Genomic DNA, 21,619 nt, shown 5'->3' with positions numbered 1-21,619 from the left:
ACATTTGATATTATCTTGGCTATCTTGGACCACGTTAAAGAAGTAATCTCAACAGAAACACCATAAAACATTATGAAGGCAACTCATAACAACAGAAGACCACACGCACTTGAACAGTGTTAGAAACACACTTTACCACCCAGACCGTTGCTTGAAAAAGGCTGTCGTCGTTTACATAAAGCAGTTTTTATACTTCTCTTAATATCGGTCTGTCGTTTCGCGTTTCGCTTGTTTACGGGTTGTTTGTTTAAAACGCTGGAACGACGTCTGCTTAGCGTGTTGTTTTAGTTCGGGGTAGCTTGGGTCCTTACCGCTACCACGTGCAGCACGATTGTTGGGGCACGGTAATGGGCCGTGCAGCGTTTTTCGGCGGAATTGGAAACGGGTTTCGTTTGATGGCTCGTTGCTCTGATTATAACTAAACCCACGCGCCGTTGAAAGGATTAGAAAATCAAAACTCAATTCCGATGCACGTGAGAGAAAAGTTTGTCCTGCAAAAGCGAACAACCTTAACAGCGAACGGGACTAAAAACTGCCTTTTTCTTTTTCCGAACTTTTGAAAAACAAAGCTTGCGGAAATAGTGGAGGTATATTTCATCACACGATTACGACTTAAAACAACACAACGTCACCGCCCACTTTTAAATAAACCTTCCTGGATTCGGGGAAAGTGCTATGGTACTTAATAGGCAGTATGATGACAGGGAAAGGGCGGGAAAATTAAACAAATCAAGAAACATGTTGTGGATTATTGTTTTTATGTCCAGATTCAAGCCAGTTAATTTATCTTTAAATATATTACAGCGGTGTAATTAGGGATACCGTGAGCACCTAAATTCCACATTTCCTGTTCGTGTTTTTAACAATTAACAATCATATTTTAGAGTCGCGAGAATGTGGTCATATAATTCTGTAAAAAATATTTGTTTATTACCAAATGAGACGAGCAAAGAGACATGCACGCCCATAGCGGTATAGCAGCGTTGACTCTTGTATATACTTGAATTCTCTGATGAGCTGGAGCCGCTGGAAGCAGGCGCAATAACTGTTGTACCAAGGCGTCTTGGATATTATTATTGGAACACTTTATGGCCGATGCAGTTAAAATTCCAACCAAGAAATTCTATTTTATTCAGAAATGGATTCGTTCCCGTTAATTTGTTTGCGTGAAATTTTATAGTAGGATGGGAGAATATGGGACACCTTTAGCACATAATATCTAAATATCCTGATCGTGTTTTAAACAATTACTAACAGTCAATGGGAGTTATGGGCAAATAGTTTTATCATTTCTTGAATGTTTTTTGTTTACTAATAAACGGGGCGAGAAAATAGAGGTAAAGGTGTCCCGTCTTCCCCCACCCTACTACATGCAGGCTAAAATTAAAAGCATTACTGGTATATTCAAAACCAGAGTCATTTTCAAATGCTTATTGGGTTTTCACGATGAGCATAAAGGATATGGATTAGTATACCTAGCATATCGGCACGTTCTTGCGAGTAAACAAAACTTAATTAGACTAAAGATACAATATATAAAAGCTGTACCTTTGTGCAAATATGCCGTATATTTTAGCAACAAAATGCGGCGCCTATATTTAACTTGCTCCTTACTGCCACATTGTGTCCATAAAACCAATGTCGAGTCTAATTTGAGAAGTTTCACCATTTCGCTTTTTCAATTAGTCGTAAAATTAGGGATTAGCGTCTGCTGTAGGAATTTTAGAATTTGATTGCCTCTCCTAGTTCAGAGTGTGAATGATCGTAAATCGCAATCAAGTTCCAATTGTACGCGGCACAAATCGAGTTACCTGCGACTCCGCACAAGAAACACGAAAAATACTCGAAACCGAACGACCGCAATTAGTCTGGAAAATTTTGTAAAAACCAAAACTGTTTTTCTTGATTTTAATTGCAGCAATTTATAGAAGCACTATCGATTTACGCAGAAGACTACATGTATAAATATATACTGTATATGAAATACATTGTGTTATAAGGTATAAAAATATATGAATTTCAAGACAAACTAAATACAGTGGTATCTACGCTCTTATGAGCACCTATGTGACGTCAAAATAGAATCATATCAAACATAAGTAACGTTAACAAGGAATGTTTCCTCATTCTTGTCGTCGACATCGTTGATGAAAATATGGACGGGAAATTTTCCAGATTGCTTTACACCGGATGCAAATCGGAGACCAATAGAAGTGGTTTCCCCAGGTCCAAGCTGTAGAAACATTTCACAAATTTAATATTTATAAAAAAAAACACACCATAAAATATAGAGGGGCGGGGTAAGATGGGTCACCGTTTTATTCTTTCGTCCCATTTGGTATTAAACCAAGTACATTCAGAGAAATCTAAAACCGTATTCGCAAGAAGCCTATAGACCGCTGTTAATTATTTAAAACACAATCAGGATATTTAGATACTATGTGCTAAAGGTGTCCCATCCTCCCCTATCCCTCTATATTAACAAAATCGCATACACAATAAAATAGATTAACAAACAATATCTCTGGATATTTAAAGCTCGAATTCTAAACAGTGTTTCGGTGTATGAAAGCATTAGTTAAATACGCTTCAGCGCAATTAAAAATCGAAGGGAGTTCTTGATTACAGACTTAAAATCACGCTTGCAAACTCGATTTGGTGACGTGTGGCACCTTAGGGATTTAAATCCCACGCAGCAGGTTGCAGGCAAGCAATTTACGATTCCACAGAAAAAATCTAAGTTTTTATTTTAATTTCCATCCATTAAACTGGAGCATGCGTTTTTGTGGTCATTGTCGCCAGACTTGACGAGGCGGAAAACTATAATGTAAATTTTGTAACTTGTGTGGGAACTAAAGTAGATTTGGATAAGATAAACTAATGGAGTGAAGTGTAGATTTAAATCTATTTCGCAAATTTTTGCTTTTTTTCGTTGCGTGCTTCGTCTTTTTGTTGTTTGAATTAATCTGATATTCGTTACCGTATTTAAATTGACAAATAACAATAATATCATAGTAGGGGGAGGGACATCTTTGGCACATAATATGCAAATATTCTATTCGTGTTTAACGGTATATGAAAATCGTAAAGATGAAGTTTTAAAATTAATTGATTTTTCATTGTTTACTACCAGTTAGGACGAGAAAATAGAACGAAAGGTGTCCCATATTCCCCCACCCCACTATAAATTATGTTATTTTGAACTTAAAATGCGACAATATTTTAAACCTCCATCTCCACATCCCTAAAGTGCAGAAGATCTGACCGACTCGTCATCAGATGAAACTTCTTAATGTTGGGGTAAGGGTTTGTGTAAGAGATCACTTTATTGCAAGCCTTTCCACCAGACCTTGGTAACTCGATGTCAAACTCCTGCATTACAATATACAGGTGTATTTATATTACTTTGTGTTTAATAAAAAATAATATTAAAATAAAAATAAAAGCGATAATGAGCTAACTCTGGTCTAAATCCCAGGTCTTATAACATGCTTCGCAATAAGACCCCGCCCACACCCACACATAATAACACCACTGTGCACCAGTAACGGTTTAATTATACCAGCAAACCCAAATAATATACTTCATACCTTGGTGATCATCGGTTCTCTAGTTTTCACAGCAACCAACCACGTTCTTATGAGTTGGTGATATTCTGTGTCAACCACGTTCACGTACATATGTTTGCTACTTCTAGTCGTGCTTGTGGTTCGAACACCTACGTTTATCTCATGCACACCATTCGCTGGGAGAAGGAAAGCTTCATCTGGGGCGAGCTGTGATATAAGGATAGAATATATTTGGTCAAAAAGCAAATATTAAATAGACATAGGCAAATATTAAGTTTATGTTACAATACATGCATGGAAGAGATACTGAGATACAATTTTCAATTATTTCATAATTGGCTAACTTAAAAGTTATAACATGGGTGTTGTATTTCGTATAACATGAAGTGGATTTATACACTTAAGTTAGTGGTCGCTTTTAAGTTTTTACTTATGTGGTTTTGCTGGTTATGGTTTATTCATTATTTTCTGGTTTATTCATGACAACACACACCAGAACTTGAAACTTGGACCACATATTAGTGGCCACTGAGTTATTACTATACAATGCTTTACCCAGTATGTGCAAGTACACTATGATAACCGACATAAATTAAAGGCTGATCAAAAATTGATAATCAGTAATTTCGTTATATCCTTGTTCGTTGTGCGTCTAATAAGAAAATTAACTTTACATTTTCAAAAGACGCATCATATTCACGCATGCACGAGTAATAAAACTACCTGCATCTCTTGTTTATGAGAAGCAAAGCATTGCACCATGCGCGCTGTCTGTGTGCCACGAAGAACCAGGGAGAAACGACTTGTTTGTCCCAACACACAGTTAACATCCACACGTTGCAAAGCATGAACGTAGAACGACCAGATTTGAGCAGGAATCGCAAGGAAAGGGTCGCTGTCAAAGATTTCAATGTGCTTATAACCACAAAGCCAGAGCATCGGTTAGATTTTAAAAATATAAAAATCATGTCCAAACAAAATGTATAAAAAGTTGAATTGCTAAGTATTAAACAACAATAAAATTATGCTAGTTGTATAAAATTGTAATCTTCTTAAAATGATAAAAGAAGAAAAGATTATCACAGAACATTCATATCGTAAAAATAAAGTCCATTGAAGTCAACTAATTCCTATTTAACGTCTGATAAGTATGGCTGATGAATTATTACTTGTATATAGCGAGGTAGAATCTACGGACAGTCGGTGACGATCCTGAAGGTGCTTTGATGAAAATCTCACGTGGTTCGTCACGATTGAGTGACCTCGCTTGGCACACGATCTCCTGGTCACTACACACGACGTGAAACTGCTCGTCTGGTTTAAGGAAGGTTTAAGGAAAATATTTAATTATTTATGGTATAAAAGTGTTAAATAAGCACTTAGTTTGGTTAAGACACAATAAAGGGATGTAACATATAAGTAATTGCACGCATACAATTGTTTGGTGTCGTGGCATAGTTGTTGGTGTGCCTGCTGTTAGCACAGAGGATTCAGGTTCTAAGCACCGCTTTGCTACCATTGTGTGTGTTCTAAGGCGCATTTACCGGAAATTGCACTAAATCAGTAGTTTAATATGGGTTGCTACACGCGTGATAGTTGGTAAGCAGGCATTAGATGTGTGAAACAAAACACCTGTGATATTACTGTTAATGTACCGGTTCGTTAGATAAATAAATTATATTCATTCATTTAAAGCACACATGCTATGGTTATGACTTCTGTAAAAGATTTTGTAAAAAAATATGGATGATATAATTTAACAATTAAAAACATGACAATAACTTAGTTCTCAACTAACGAACCACCCAAATACTCGGTAAAAAAAAAAATAAAAAACTTGTTATAAATTTATCATTTTTGTAAGAAACCAACAACAACATTACCTGTGTTAACATTGAATGGTGGAAGTCGGAACCTTTTCTTCATGAAAGTTTGTTCAGGATTGTAGAATCTGAAGGTTTGGTCGACTACATGGGGCTGGGGGTCGATGCTTAACTGAAGCACGGAGAGAGGTCTACCGTCCATTGTACGCAAAACTGCCTGTGAAAATGTTATTTCTATAACACTGGTGAACCATGGTTAGGTATGAATCAAAAGATTTTATGAATCACTTATTTTATAGTTCAAGAAAGTTCAAGAAAAAAACAAAAATAATTAGAGAGTTTTGTCTCTTTATGTTAAAGGTTTAAATTAAATCTATAAAGATCGATTGATGCAACATATTTTCATTCATGCACAGTTACTTAAAATAAGCATTTGAAAACCTTAATAATTTTAGCTTTAATAGTGCCATGGTTGTTTTGTTGTTTGGATGGTTGAAGTGAGGTTTTGGTTGCTTTGAAATGATGTCCTGCTCCCTGCGGGGACACCGTGTGGTCAGCTTCATATCCTTGGTAACGGAATGGAATGTAAACCTTTTCTTTTGGACGGAGGAATACCTGATAATGTGTTGATTACATTAGATTATAATTTAGGTAATATAAGTATTGTTAAGCTTGAAAGGTAATACATAAAGTCACCATGCATGGCATGTGTTGGGGTGTCTAAATCACCAATTGTCATGACATCCAAAGATAAATAAACTTAACGCATAAACAAACATGCTTTGATACAATCTAAAGAAATAGCTTGTAGCCTCCTCAAAATTAAATCCTGAAGTGTAGCAAAATAGGTTTTATTTTTATTAAGTGTAGTTGGAAACAGCTGTTAGTAAGCCATATTTTGTTACTGAATTCAAATACATACTTGAGGTAAAGATGTATTTGGGTCAAAGTTGAACATATTTTCTTCCACAGGTGTATGTAGACCAGCTAATGATTTGAAATATCTCCACTCCCTTGTATCAGTTATTACTCTGTATAAAATAAAAAATATGAATAAATGTAACTTACTTTATCCTCCGGTGGTTAGAAAATAGCCGGCTTGCTAACCACTGCACCCACGAACAATATATACAAGACTGTCTTGTCGGTAATGCATTCTAGCTGCCACTGTAACAGCTTAACAGTTTTTCTTTATTTTAATGCTAAAAATAATTAAAAACCTGTATAACTTTGAATACATTATTCAAAAATATCGAACTACACATAAAAAAGCATAAAAATCCAATAGCAGCAAGCATACAGTGTATTGGCCATGAATAAACAACATTCGTTAAGTTAATATTTATTCTTATTTTCAAATACCTCAGCTCTGGGTTGTCGCACTCGATGGTCACGGTCTGTTGCACACTGAAGGGATTCTTAAGTTGAAGCTCAACGAACTCAGCGCTACCTAGTGTTGGACGTATTGTGTGCTTGGTGGTGATAGAGAGCAGCAGCATTTCCATGATGTGTTCGGACTTTAGTCGATATCGATAAGTAGCGACCGTGTGCAGGTCACGCTGTTTTAATGATCTCTCCTGGTTGTTTTGCTGCACAAATACTTAACTTTTTGAGTATTGTCAAACTTGTGTCCAAAAACAAGCAGAGCAGTATATTAAACCGTAATCAAGGTTTGTGTTGGTTACATGTATATTGTTTTCTTCAAAAAACATTAAACTATATGTACAAAGGTCTTCCACAGCGATAATATTTTTCTCAACTTTGTGCATGATTTTTGCCTTGATATAGCTTAGAATTTAGACAACATTTTAATGACCACTAAGTTGGAGCAATTGTCTCACTGTCTTGTCCAAAGACATATACCCTGATCAGTATCGATATCGCCGTTAAACTGGTGCAATTTGGTTACGATGCAATCACCTAAACCACTGAGTCAGACAAAATAGTGTATTTACAAGGCAAACAATAAGCTATTGTGCCAACAACCAGCATGTTTTGTAACCTTTTTTTATAAACAATTGAATCTTACCAATGCTCTTTGTCCGATGGATGGTTTGTTGATAATGGATCCTTCCTCCCGAGGTTGCTCCATGTTCCTCACAGCGATCATTCGAGCAATCTTCCGTTTCCGATCCGCATCTTGCTCCACATCCGATGTATTCTCTTTCCCTCTTCATTAAAACAAATAAAAAATAATATATAGATGTCCAAGTTAGTTACCCGCCTACAGTATACAATTACATTACATTTTACTTAAATGTTGGTTTAAAAAGTTAAACACAGGAATTTGTGCATTATAGGTCACAGCTAAATAGTAAATTAAAACAATTACTTGAAAAAAGAGAAACAAATAGAACATTCTAGCACTATTGGCTTTATTTATGAAAAATTACTAAATTAAACAAAGCACCAAAACTATGCAGTCAGCATCAAACAAACACAAAAGTATTGACGGACAATCAATGTGAATCAAGAATTTCGCAATTTAAGAATTTAAACCTTTGTGATTTAATTAGTTTTAGGACTTTTTTGAAGTGTGACCACGCTTGCTTGCCCCCTGGATGTCGGTTACTACATTCAGCACTTATTAAGATCGGAGCATGTTGAAATTATTTTGGCAGAATTAAAAAAGGAACCATTACAACTTACAAAGCATCATCCTTCTTTACATTCATGAGCAACAACTCCGATAATTCTTGATTAGATTCTGCGAGTTTCTTCACTTTACAGCGGTTCACATATTTTCTATCTGTGTGAGTTGTATCAACAATTAAATGATTGTAAAATTTTGTGATTCAATATCTAGGAAATGTAAATACTACTTTTTGAAAAACTTTAACAAACACTTTAAAATTGTAACAAATATCATACAAAGTCAAAAAGTTAAATTTTTAATTTAATGTTAAAATGTTTGTTAATTTCACACAAAAATAACAATGTGGATTATACAACATCCCACTTAACAACTTGACTTACTTATGTTCGATTGTTGAAGAGCAGAAGCAAGACTTCCTCCTTGGAATCCACATCCACTTAAGTCTGCTACCACCAAGTGGTTCTTCTTCACAACACTCGACACCGAGGATTTGCTCTCAGAAGGAAATCCAACGTTTCCAAGTCTACAGGAAGTAAATGTTTTTATTCCATGTTACATATATGAAACCTCGTTCAGATATTTCTATCTTTGTATTTATAAAAGTCTCACATCAATATGGGCCAGATGTAATCTACCTATCTTTATCACAAATAGAGAGATAACTAAAACTCGTAAATAAAGAAGCGACTAAGTTTAACAATCAGTTGTGGTTCATTTATATTTAACTTGAAACATTCTGCAGACTTTGCTTATTTTCCAGTCTGTAAAGTGTTAAATATTTTAGACAAAAACGTTGATGTTTAACAACTGATTTCCAAAGATCAAAAAACTTACAAAACCACTAGATTTCCTATTTTGTAAATTCTAAAAGACAGTAACCAGACTGTTGTCTTGCCTCAAATGTAGTTTTCCTCTGTGTGTCTTCACCAACCCAAGTGGACGAACGCTTCCCGATGAATTTAAATCTCCAGTGAAAGTTGGAGCAACATCTGAATGTTCCGAATGCACAATATCCAACTCATGGTTTACACACACAGCAGGTTTGCCTCCTCTCATTAGATGCTGCACAGAAACATTTGATGTGTTGCTTTGACTTTTTAATGTTATATCGTGTAGAGTAGCATAGACCGTCAATGTGTTAATAGTTCAGTATTACAGTGTTTACCTTTTAGTAACCAGATAAAGTGAGTAAAACCAATAATGCTGTTACCATTGGCCATTGCTATTATGTATGTTCTTGGACAAGACATTGAACATTATAGCAACCCAATGATTACTACTGAAGTAATGGAAGTATCCAAAAGGAGAATCATAAACAAATCAATCGTATATAACAAACCATACTTATGATTCACCACCACACACATAGCGTGCAATAAAAGTCCATGACATGACTTTGACCAGCCACGCAAGTATAAGTGAAGACAAACCTTGAGAGGAACCGAGAGCGATCCAAGCAACATCAGTGAGTCTCCGTCCCACACATCAACATGTAGATTATGTGTGGAAAGATATTTAAGAAAGGTTGCATTATCCCCAGGTTTCATGTGAACGGGATCCACATAATATTTAATTTCAAGACCAGGTCGTCCTGAAATCATAATTTACAAAATTTTGTTTTAATTTATAATTAAAAAGAAAAATTATGAAAATAAAATCGATATCTTATGTTTTTCGACACGACCGTGGTTTGGCTTCACTTATATTTAGTGTTCGCTTATTATGTAAACATTTGAGGCATGTGGTATGTGATGCCTCAACTGACATTGGTTCCTCTACAATTTAAACAATAAGAGTAATGTGCCAGAAAATAACTCCACCTTTCAATAGTCTTAGTACTGCAAACTAAAACTATTATTTAAACATTTTACCCAAATGAATTTAAATATAGATTTATACTGCTATAATTTGCCTTACAGTGTGCGTGGTTTAATCGGATAAGGGTTAGCCAAATATCTTTTAGTGTATTTTATGTTCAGTTACTCTCATCTATATCTTTGACATCTATGATGATCCTACCTTCATCTAACTTCTCTCCCGACTCAATCTTCCGGAGGACACATGGAGCTTGAGGATTCCCCTCGATATCTGGCTTCCTGATGATCGACATCCTCTGTGTGCTCACTGGGTGGAAGCGATAAAACTGGAAGGAGAAGAAGATGGAGTGGATCGGAGGAGGAGGAGCTTCAGAGGATGCGGGAACAGGATGCGAAAATGCGAGGAACTGGATGATGATCTCGTTTGTCTGGAAGATGAGAAAATTGTTTGAAATATTGACTGTAATTAGTAATGTTTGGTATAAATAAACAGTAAACACTCATATTACTGTTGGGTTGTATTCAAGCAGTGTTCTTGTCTATAAAGGTGAGATTCTCTCTGCACCAGGCTTATTCACTATGTAATATTAGACAAAGTGATTTTATGGGGATTGTCAATTGAATGGAAGATATTGTTTCAACAAGGTGATTGAGATTATACAATGCTTAAAACCAAAACAAATATTTCAAAAGAAACAATATGAAAATTGCACAACTTGCGCAATATACTGGGGAAAATAACGGCATCTAAATCCTCTCAATTGACCATAAACGTGTGGCAAACAAAAATATAAATAATATAAACTGTCCCATGTAGATTACAGCAAACAAAAAAACACACCCTGCCCTAGGTAAAAGGGTTAGCAGGCAATGGTGGGGTTTAGTTTTTTTTATCTAGAATAACTAAAAATAAAATTAAACCTGCAGCACATCAGTGATGTCATTATTGATGGCCGGACGAAACATGGGATCGCTTGCATCCACAACTTGAGCTGGAGAATTCGACCTATCCATGATGTCGGGGAACCCGGATGTATAAAGACGAGCGTATGATGCTCGTGATAAAGCGGGGACACTGAGGAATATGGAAGAAGTTACCAATGGCTAGCTTGGTCTAAAGGAAAGCTCAAGTTAAAGCACAAAATAAAATCATACAATTTTTTAAACCTAAACAACCAATTGTTCTGTTGTTAATTCATATTATTTAACAGTTTTGAATTGCAGTGTCAAGTAAAATGTTTAGTAAAATATTTACTAGACTTGTGACGAATCATTGATAATATTAGGAAATACTATTACAACACTTTTTTTACTAATTCAAAAGTCATTAACCAAAATCAAAATAATCATCTTTTGGTCCAACAATGTTTGATTTAGTTTATTAAATATCAGGTTGAAGTATTAGTTCACTAGTTACATCTATTTCAGGATTAACAGTTGAAGTCATTGCTATGTTGTCTTAAACTTTAGCCATCTCAAATTTGCTTGTTGAACAACGCAAACTAAGACTGCGGCAATAAAGCAGTGAATACCTTTGAGCAATGGGAAGTATAGGAGGAGCATGAACAGGATGAACGTGATCTTCTGCTTCCAAATGAGTAATTTCTACATTGTATGTGTTATCCTGTGAATGATAGTTTATTACTCATGTGAAATGTTAAGCCATACATAATATAATATAGATTACTGTTTTACATTAAGTGGTAAATATTGTAGAGTGTAGTTACACATTTCGTGGTAGGGCAACAACAGTCGTACTTCGTGCCCGCTTACAAAATACCTTTTATGTAGCTGTTGTGGTAATTTCAACCCCCCCAAGGGCAACAGCATTAAACACCAACAGGATATTTTTATTTACTATGAATGCAACAGCGAAACTAGAGCTATGGTACCAGAGAAATACATCAAGATATATATAGTGTTTTTACTTTATATTAAACACTTCAACAAAATTTTGATACCGGCAACATTGAATAATCAAGCATGCCGCAAGTTCACACGTTTATTTAGTAAAAAAATAAACGGGACCTGTGTAACTGAAAAGTTGTTTTCAAGTGGGTTCTGTTTGCTGGGCCTCATCTCTGGTGAAACGGTCGTTGATTTTGATGAAATAGAAGGTTGAGGTGGTTCGTCGGACGTCAAGTAGCAGAATCTTAATAATACAAAATTAGTTTATATACAGTATAATATTCCGCTGATCGGCTGATGGTTTTGTTATGGCAGATAGGTTGTAGGTAGTGTACTATAATAGAAATTATTTTTATACTAAAAGAGTCAATTTATATATTTATGTAATATTTTTTTTTTGTACAAATAATAAAACTAACTGAAAGATGGCAGAAACATTACATAAAGGTGGTTGAACATTGAAATTTACCAACACTCTTAGGGGTCACAAACATAAGGTCTACCACCCAAAGTGATTCAAATTATTTGAGTGTTACTTTCTATTTAATTTATTCTAGCATTAACTCCCAAGTAAACAAAGCACAACAATATTCATTAAATGAAATAAAGGTAAGCTGCAAATCAAATCAAATGTTGATAATTCTATTATATTGTAAACAACAACTCTTACTTAACACTTCCATTCTTTACTTCACCTTCCTCATTTTTTATCAGTTTGTAAAAGTAGAGTTTATCAGGATTGGACGACATTCCTCCCTAAAAACACAAATATCAATAAATTTCGAGCAAAGTCTTCTTAAGTCGCCATCAAAATAAACTACCTTTAAAACCACTGTGATTGGTTCTTGAGGTAAACGTTGCATGGTGTATGGACACCACGCCGCCCATCGTAACATCACAGTCACTGGTTGCGATCTTAATGATGACATTGAACCTGGGGGTGAATTGACAGAGTGAGTGATGAAGTGGATATGATAAATAAAACTTTCAAATTTAAAGCAAAAGTATGTCATGTACTTTATGAATATATTAAATAATTAGAAAATAGAATTTGGCAGTGGTGGATAAATAATATAAAATAACTGCATCATTTTTTATGCACAATATTTTAAACTAAACTAAACACTGCAAACTAAGAACAAAATTTAAACAAAAAAATTAAAAATCGTCCGCTGCAATAAAGTGTTGTTACCTGTGACGTTCCCATATCCACTGTGAGGAACTGCTAGCACATATTCAAGCTGCATGACAATAGCAATGTGTGGATCAGGTAACATCTCGTTTAGTTGAACTCGACTACGAAGTACAAGGTTCATACTGCCTGATGGGGAACTGTAACATTTAAAATGCTAAGATTAGTTACCATCACAAACAGATACAGTGCATGTTTTCACTTTATGAAACTTATAAACTTTTAGGTTGATGTAGTGTAAACATAACTAGGTTCAAACTGCATATCAAGCTGCTTTTTAAGCATATGTTGAAATTGAAGGTAGAAAATAAAATGCATGGATCTAGAAAAATTATTGTAATAATTAACCAGGGCAGTGAAAGTGAAAATAAAGCCTTTATAAAACAGATGCCTAAATTTCTAGGTTACCATGTTTGCAAGTTTGTAAATGATCGAAGTATTTTCTGATTTTACTTATTTCTGAACAGCTGAAAATATTGTCAAAACATAATTAATCACTGGGTTAGAGTCATTACCCTGTCCACCAAAGACACACACACCACAACAAACATTAAACTCAGCGTTCCCGTTTACAAAGTAAGTTCTCTAACATGATTTACAGGGCGCTGGTCATAATATTATTAAACACTTGTTCACCTCACGGATGAATTATCTTTCCTTTTTCCTCGGAAACTTCCCACACGAGCTCCACCAATCACAGCCTCAGGTTCCACATGAACATACTGAGGTTTTTGAATGTAACAAAACCCATTGTGAGCTCCAATCTGTTTAATATTCAAAAATAATACCAATTTTTAAGCAACACAATTTACTCTAGTTATTACTGCTGTCTGTGCATCTAAAAACTTACGCACCTAAGATGGAAATAGGAACAATTTCGAACAAACATATCTAAACATCATCATTTACCATAAGACGACGTTCACTGACGATCACTGTCTTCCCATCATCAGTCATGTCATCTTTTCTCATCCGATCTTCATTACATCTTCTACATAACTCCTCCTCAAACTTATCAATCCTCATCCCCAGATTGATGGTTAGTTTATCAATGTATCCAACACATGGCTTCAATGAATTCGCTTTCAGGTAATAATCCACAACTGTGTCGAGGGAGAGAAAATAAATTTTAGTTTAATGTTCAGAAACGGAATATTACAAAAAAGACTTAAGTTTACTAAAAAAATTTTGTTAGCAGAACAATGATACAGAACTACTACAAATTACACATAACTTGCATAAAAGAAGCACGTTGCCAATCCAGATATTTGGGAACATTATGTTGCTACAAACTTTTAAAAAATTTTACAGAATCGCCAACTTCTGGCTAAGTACTAAGCGTAGAAAAGGAGCCGCTTGGTCACAAGCTTTTGAGCTTGGCTTGGCACACCTTTATTATTATTTTTATCAACATTTTTGTTTAATGTAAAAGTAAGACTTCAATAGAAAATGGTTGACGAACCTGGACCACTCTTCACTGCAATGTTAAGCATTCCTGGCACTCGTTCATCTGAACCAAATAAAACATTATCTGGCATCAGATGAATCACAGGAGATAATGCAAAGTGTTTCCTCAAAGTGAAAGTAACTTGACAACCAGGTACAGACTTGATGAGTGGATTGCCTAAACAACAAAGTAAAGAAACATTTCAATGCAATCTGCTAAAAACCCTAAAAATTTTAACCTTCAATTGGGTTTTACATATATATACCATACCATACACAAAGCATTGTAGGAATAATAAATACAACTGTTTCATTTTAAAAAAACCTACTGAATTAACTGAATTACTGATATTGAATTATTACCTAATTACTACTCAAACTCTTGGTAGACTGTACCTAACAAAATATTCAAAAAAGTAGAAAACTGTTTTTTTTAATACTTTCTGCTTTAAAATAAATCAACATACTTTCAACAGGATCTTCCATGTACAACAAAGCTCTTGGGGAACCTTGATAAACATCAAATCTAAAATGAGAACGATTTTATACAAGTTTTAAATTAATGTACATTACCTATACTTCATTTATGTTATATAAGCCTATACAGGATTTCACATCATTTAAGATTATCAAATTTACACAAACAATTTTGAAAATACCCATTGACTTACTTTTTTGCCTGATCTCCTAGTTCTGAAACATCTTTTAACTGCTGTCCACTCTTGAATAAACGTACAATACCCCAACCTAAACATGATAATTTCTTTGCTGGTTTATCGTTAGGTAACGGGTTTTTCGGAGTTTGAATTTTCACAATTTCAACCACCAGTAAAATGTTGTTGTCCAATAACGATGTGTGAAAATAAACTGGCTGTAAAGCATAAAATTAAATGTACATTTTTTAACCAAAACTTTCTATGCTGGGTTCATGACAATGTTCTGTAAGCGGACAATGAGACGCTAGTCTGTAGAAAATGGTAGTTATTAAGAATTCACGCGTGTGCAAGATGGGTCTTTTTTCCTTGCTCATATTTAATAATTTAAAATTGAAACAAAAAGAAATTCGATTTCAAAGCTAGGTTTAGAAATTATGTTTATTTATCAAAGCTACAAAGTATGGGGAGCAATCTGATAGGATGCTAAGTACTTTAATTTGAATGGTATATTTTAGCATCCTTTTGGTTGGTTTGCAATTAATAAAATACAGTACAGTGTTGACAAATGCAAGATTTTACTTTCATTAAGACTAAACGCAAAGAGAAATTGTGTTTAACAGCACAGTATTTTACCATAGTTGGCAATTACACTGCAACAGTTACCTAATGTAACATAAAGGGTTAACGCTGTGCAACCTGATTAAACGAAACATTAGAAGATTGCCCTTCACTGCATTTAACCGGCTTGCCTTTCCATGTCCTCCCAATAAATTTATGATGGAGCAAGTCAAATAAAGTGAATCGTGTTTCATATTCTGTGTCGTAAACTTCCACCCCTCCCTGTGTAAACAAGTTAAAACAACCACTGTTACTTTTACTTACAGCTGTGCCGAATTTTAAAAGGAATACCAACCGTTAAATTTCCTGTAACTTGCTTTATAATAAACTGGTAACCTTGAGGAGTGTTGCCAAAAACTCGATCAGTGTGCAAATCGACATCTTTCCATTTATTAATTATAGTGAACCATGTTTTGTTTTGAGATTCTTTTCTGCGATCCTCCGTGTGGATATTTTGTAATTGTTGAAAGAGTTGAAGACTCATTTGAAACTAGAGATCTTTCCGCACGTTTTACAAACACAGTTATCCAACGACTACGTAGACTGCTTATAATGCATATGATGTTCAGAAATCGAGAATAACAGTTGGCTAACTGTGGAGAGCAACAACGCGTTTCGCCGATTTTTTCTTCAACGGAATTTCAATGTTTTGATACGGTTGAATAAACGTGTTTACTCATTCCCAACCATAGATATCGTATGTTATATTTGAATGAATGAATCTAACTTATTTTACCCTCGCGTGGCCAGAAAACGACAGTCGTTATCACACGGGTCGGGTTTAACACCTTGTGCCACTTACGAGTTTAACATGTATGTTACTTTGTAGGTGATTATTTTTTGAATTTCTCTTTTTTTATGTATGGCTGATAATTTAGACAACCCATTAGTGACCACTTAGTTAGACCAATTGCCGTTAAAGGTCTTGCCCAAGGACACATACGCCCACAATGGTAGCAGCGTCGAGCCTTGAACCCATTACCTCTGGGTTACAGGCAGGCGCGCTAACCACAATACCATGGCGCCGGGATTTCTATGCATCAAACACCAGTATGTATTAAATTGAAGTTTATACGATTTGTGGTTTTTAACGAAAACAAAAGCTTTTAATAACATTATCATTTCAAATACCTCGGTATAAACAAAGAACAATCAATGATTTATGAATGTTTTTTGTTTTTTTACTTTATGTATGGCTGATAATTTAGCAATTCATTAGTGACCACTGGGTTGGAGCAATTGTCGTTAAGTGTTTTGCCGAAGGACACATACGCCCACATTGGTATAGGAGCGACGAGCCTTAAACCCATTACCTCTGGGTTACTGGCAGGCGCGCTAATCACTTTTCCACAGCAAACCGTGGAAACAGATTTCAATGCCCCCAGTTTAATGCGGTATACGAATATTTGTTTTATTTTAATACGAGATGAGGGAAGTTATCGTTATATTTTTTCCAACCATTGTTTCTGTTTTCAAAACTGTCGAACGGCGCTTATACTGTCTCTAAAATTGTGGAGTATAGGCCTGTGAAAGTTGGCGGATGGGGAACTTTTCCTTGTCTTGTAGCTAGCTCACAACGATTGACGCATCAGCATCAAACTAGTTCTGTTTATACACAGACGCACTTTCCTTACAGCTTACACAGGTGTACCATCTTTCCCGCTTCGCTATGCGTATACTCAGTGTCACGGACAAAAAGCTTATAGCGGCCGGGTAAACACCAATAAGAGCCCGCCATAAGTCCAAGTTGTCTTCCGAAAACTTAATACATGTAGTTGCCTTGGTTCCATTTATCAGCAATTGCGAAATTTCATAGCAAGAATGAAATTACGATCTATGTTGAAAGAAAAGCTATTTGAGCCTGCTTACAGCGACTTTGAACCGAGTATTACTAATAATATTGACCAAGGTAGCGGCGGTGTTAACACTAATCAATTATAGGGAACATTATACAGAAATGTGTAATTGGGTGGGGTAAGATAGAAAATATTTTCACTGTTATTTTCCGTCCCATTTTATGGTAAACAAACAATGTTCACGGTATTGCATAACCGTGTCCTTACGAGGAGAGTTGTTAATTATTCAAAACACGATAATGAATATTGCGCTTAACCGCTAATGGTATATCTCTCTCTTATCTCGCAGTAGTACATGACGCATACCCTTAAATGTTTGCATAGGTTCACTTTATCTCTAGTAGGCCGTGGTGATGGTTAAACCACTCTCAATCCCCATGGACAGACACACAATGGTAGATGCTGCATTAGGCATCAAATCCGATATCTGTCTGGCTGTAACACTGCAAGGGCTGCGAGCGATGTGTCGTAATTTTAATCCCTACAATGAAATATGCTGATTTGCTAGATAAACAGATTGGCCTGTGTGTCTTTGCAAATATGGTTGTGTAGTATCATGTAATGTACATTGCAACTATGCTTCGTTTCTTAACGATACCGCCGAGTGCCCAACTCCTATAGCAGTGGTTCTTAAACTGAAGGGCGCGTAAGACTCGGAAGGGGGCGCGAAAAACAAAATAAAGTGTTACATGTGTTATAACCAAAATCCTTAGAAATCACTTTTATATGGACTTTGGTTATAACAGTGGTGATTAATTGTCGGGTCTCGATTCAGTTCCGGATCGTTTTGAATTTTTGTGTGGATCATCTGATGTAATAAAAAAAAGGCTAAAACACGACGCACGTAAGAGCTAAAGTACGACACAGGTAAAAGTTAAATAAAAACAAACATTCAAGCCTGTTTTTAAACCTCCTACAAATGCTAAATGTTAAGGTGTCCATCCCTAATATGACGCAAATATCAACTTGTGAATAGCTATTATATCGTTATTAATTGCCAGGTCAAAGAATCGATATAATGATGCAATGGATCCACGTGTGAGTCCGTACTATTTGGTAATAAACATGCCGATTGGCTGAGGAAAACATCGTAAATATAAGGCTATAAACTACTACGCAAACGTAAAACCGAACCTCACTTTTGTGTTGATCGCAACAAATGCGTTTTTAAATGTCCAATATGTTTATTATTTGTATATAGTGGATAACTATGTTGTCAGGTTTGGGTGTGGTGGATTATGGCAGAAATTAATTTAACACCACTGTGATAATTTAACAAGAAGGGGGAGGGGCGAGTTTTGTTAAGGTCTTTATTGGGGGGCGTGCTTTAAAAAGTTCAAGAAACCCTGGTATATACTGACAAACAGAAACAAACGATCAAAGGTTTTACGTTTAAAACATACTAGCTAAAATTTATAGAGTAGGATGGGGGAAGATGGGACACCTTTAGCACATAATATCCAAATATCCTGATCGTGTTTTAAACAATTAACAACGATCTATGGTAGTCGTGAGGAAACGGTTTCATAATTCTTTGAATGTTGTTTGTTTACTACCAAATAGGACGAGAAAATAGATTAAAAAGGTGTCCCATCTTCCCCCACCCTACTATACTTGTTACTTTCAGCTAACGCTTGAAGAAAGTATGCATCAACTTATTTTTATCGTTTGCAAGAAATAGATTTGCAAGATGGCTTCCATGACTTTGCTATGATAGATCCCGCTGTACCTAACATTATAAGAACACCTCCGATATACGAAGTGGCGTAAGGTACAGTGTTGAGAAGCATGGTATCATAAATGAAACCCGTCAGAACTTGACCGGAAAGTATAACAGATACGATACTCGGAAGCTCAAAATGTAAGGAGGCAAACATTAAAATTCGACATGTGTAACTAGCACCGGCTGCCAGCATTGCAAAAATAAAATCATGAAAACAAGGCATCGAAAATTTACCAGCGGTTAACTTAATGTAAATGTAACATATAACCGCGCCTTGTAACGCTGCGCAAGTCAGAACGCTACTGGCGGAAACGCTTTTTATCTTTCTAGATAGAACCAAAGTACCAGAAAAACATAGTGTCGCCAGCATAGCGATGAACACTCCTAACATTCTGTCTTGGCTCCTCGTATTGCTGGCAGCTGTTCCTCCAAACAGAAAGGCAGGTCTGGCAATCAAAACAACACCTCCCAGACTGACGAATGCAACCAACACTTCCAAAACACCACTCTTTTCTAAAGAAAATTGTATTGTTTACAAATATACAAAGTATGGAGCTTTTTAACTACCTTTCAAAATGATGTAAGACAGCAGCAATGTAGGTACCGCGTGTGCGTTACCAAGAGCGATGAGATCTGAGACGTATAAATAATCCATTGCAACGTAGTATGTAATTACAGCGCATGCGCTTATCGTACCAACAAGTATCAAATACTTCATGTCGTTCCATGGAATCGGCTTTTCGGTATATAGACTGTACGACTGGTGTGGCAGATTGAACATGTAGTTCCCAATAAACACCACCAAACTAATTTCCATTCTTGACATTTCAACACATTTGGCAGCAAAGAATATGTACGCTGGCGATAAGGCTGTGCATACAAATGCAAGTATCGTTCCGAAGTTACAATATGGCATCGTTCCGAATTACAGCATTGCTTACTGATTAAGTACAAAATATTTCGCCTATCAAGACTAAAACAGCATCAGAAAACCCTGAAGACAAAATTAAACAGTGATTTTAACCAACAACGTGACACGCACAATGGGCGCCATAAAATTTGCATTTAACCAAAATGTGCAGCTATATGTCTACCATATTTTCCCGTTCAGTTATGCGCCTGGTTACAGACTACGACACTACTTGTACCGATCTTTTTCGCTGCAAAGATTTTAGATGCAAAACTGTTGCCTGTATGGAGCATGCTATTGATGGCGTTCTAAATTAAACTGTTCTTTAAGCGACCACTACAACTTTTGACACTTGTCGAAACTTATTAAAAGAATGATTGATCAGATTTCGCCCCTCGTTTATTCGCACCTTTCCTCGGTGAAAATGAACGGCGTCTACTTCCGTAAAAATGTCACAGTACACGTGGTCTCTCATTACAGCTATGCATACATGCTCTCTTGTAATTTTTGTATTTAAAACTTTTTTCGCAAAAAAACTTTGTAGTTTGAGGCAAAACAGATAAGAAAGTGGCGATGCTAACGCCGCAATATCTAGCAACCTTATGATTAACTGAATACTACCGGAATTTAAATATAGTAGGGTGGGGGAAGATGGGACACTTTGTCAGACGAGACTTTTTTTTAATTTTCTTTTTACGATCCCCCATTTAATGATAATCAGGAAACTAAGGTTACAGAATTATTCGACGGTTTTATCACGACTTTATTAAACGCCCGTCAAAGCTGATTACTGTTTTTAAATATTAAAAAAATATGTAAAATAGAAACAGTATACTTTGAACAGATAAAAAATGAGAAATAGTAAGGTGCTATTTTTTAATGCTCGCCAAATCATAGTAAAGCCAATGAATTTTTTTAGTTTGCGTGTGCGAACGATTAAACTAGTTTTATGTCTTCATAAAACAACCTTGAATATTTCGTACAGTTTGATTTTGTCTCATAAAACTAGTTTTAGTTTTGTAAAAAAACACTGATATATTAGCATGAAGAAAATAGGCAGGGGTCAATATGAGATAAAAACAACAAAAAATATTGGTTTAACGTTATATACATACAGTTTGCATGGCAAAGAAACTAGCACAGCCTGTTAAACTCGGTAGGTTAACTACAAGTTGCAGAATACTGCTAATGTAAATACATTCCAATTTTGAGTCCCATCTTCCCCCACATTGTAGTTTTGTACGTTTTCATTGCCAAACTTTGAAAGGTTTGCTTTTAATTCAGTAATTTATACCTCAGGGGTTTTTTAACTATAAGATACTGATATAATAAAAATATAAGGGTTATTTGCACTTGGTGATAATTTATAAGAAGTGGCTTGTGCCAAAAACAGAGTAGTAAGACCCAATTTGTAGCAAAAATAAAAACTTTATTAATAGTTATTATCAATTTTCTGTTATTACAAGTTCATATACATTTGCAGGATACAATTTTATCCATTGATG

General features: G+C 35.5%; 2 protein-coding genes across 3 annotated transcripts; both read right to left on the bottom strand.

The window, feature by feature from the left end:
- Positions 1-1,891: 1,891 nt before the first annotated feature.
- Positions 1,892-16,326, bottom strand: LOC100184720 (nephrocystin-4). 2 transcript variants are annotated; one of them, XM_002122775.4, is made up of 28 exons: positions 15,921-16,326; positions 15,704-15,847; positions 15,023-15,222; positions 14,819-14,877; positions 14,368-14,529; positions 13,815-14,008; positions 13,542-13,669; positions 12,906-13,045; positions 12,535-12,647; positions 12,384-12,469; positions 11,834-11,957; positions 11,338-11,429; positions 10,727-10,880; positions 10,008-10,233; positions 9,419-9,579; positions 8,884-9,050; positions 8,369-8,511; positions 8,042-8,141; positions 7,422-7,563; positions 6,755-6,981; positions 6,315-6,423; positions 5,834-6,007; positions 5,453-5,609; positions 4,739-4,883; positions 4,293-4,464; positions 3,591-3,776; positions 3,229-3,372; positions 1,892-2,233 (listed from the first exon to the last, which is right to left on the bottom strand). In XM_002122775.4, the coding sequence occupies exons 1-28, from the start codon at positions 16,107-16,109 to the stop codon at positions 2,090-2,092; spliced, it is 4,182 nt and encodes a 1,393-aa protein (XP_002122811.1). In that variant the 5' UTR covers positions 16,110-16,326; the 3' UTR covers positions 1,892-2,089. The 2 variants fall into 2 exon arrangements, with proteins under 2 accessions (XP_002122811.1, XP_018671815.1); XM_018816270.2 differs by lacking the exons at positions 15,704-15,847; positions 15,921-16,326 and having other exon boundaries at positions 1,903-2,233; positions 15,019-15,161.
- A 2,331-nt stretch (positions 16,327-18,657) lies between these two features.
- On the bottom strand, positions 18,658-20,205 carry LOC100187116 (solute carrier family 35 member G1-like). Its single transcript, XM_026839201.1, has 3 exons — positions 19,772-20,205; positions 19,095-19,717; positions 18,658-18,899 (listed from the first exon to the last, which is right to left on the bottom strand). The coding sequence occupies exons 1-2, from the start codon at positions 20,118-20,120 to the stop codon at positions 19,143-19,145; spliced, it is 924 nt and encodes a 307-aa protein (XP_026695002.1). The 5' UTR covers positions 20,121-20,205; the 3' UTR covers positions 18,658-18,899; positions 19,095-19,142.
- Between the last annotated feature and the right edge of the window lie 1,414 nt (positions 20,206-21,619).

Source organism: Ciona intestinalis, unplaced genomic scaffold (genome assembly GCF_000224145.3).
Source record: "Ciona intestinalis unplaced genomic scaffold, KH HT000171.2, whole genome shotgun sequence".
NCBI lineage: Eukaryota > Metazoa > Chordata > Ascidiacea > Phlebobranchia > Cionidae > Ciona > Ciona intestinalis.
Note: the sequence above shows the minus strand (reverse complement) of the source record. Positions and strands in the feature narration are given on the sequence as shown.

What these genes read in the sequence shown, in the direction of transcription:
- LOC100184720 (XM_002122775.4), bottom strand. Translation starts at nt 16,109, where the DNA reads ATGAGTCTTCAACTCTTTCAACAATTACAAAATATCCACACGGAGGAT. An exon ending in CATGGAAGATCCTGTTGAAA is followed by an intron (nt 14,530 to 14,818) that starts GTATGTTGATTT and finishes TTTGTTGTTTAG; the next exon opens with GCAATCCACTCATCAAGTCT. An exon ending in TGCAGTGAAGAGTGGTCCAG is followed by an intron (nt 14,009 to 14,367) that starts GTTCGTCAACCA and finishes CCCTCGACACAG; the next exon opens with TTGTGGATTATTACCTGAAA.
- LOC100187116 (XM_026839201.1), bottom strand. Translation starts at nt 20,120, where the DNA reads ATGCCATATTGTAACTTCGGAACGATACTTGCATTTGTATGCACAGCC. An exon ending in GTCTTACATCATTTTGAAAG is followed by an intron (nt 19,718 to 19,771) that starts GTAGTTAAAAAG and finishes AATTTTCTTTAG; the next exon opens with AAAAGAGTGGTGTTTTGGAA.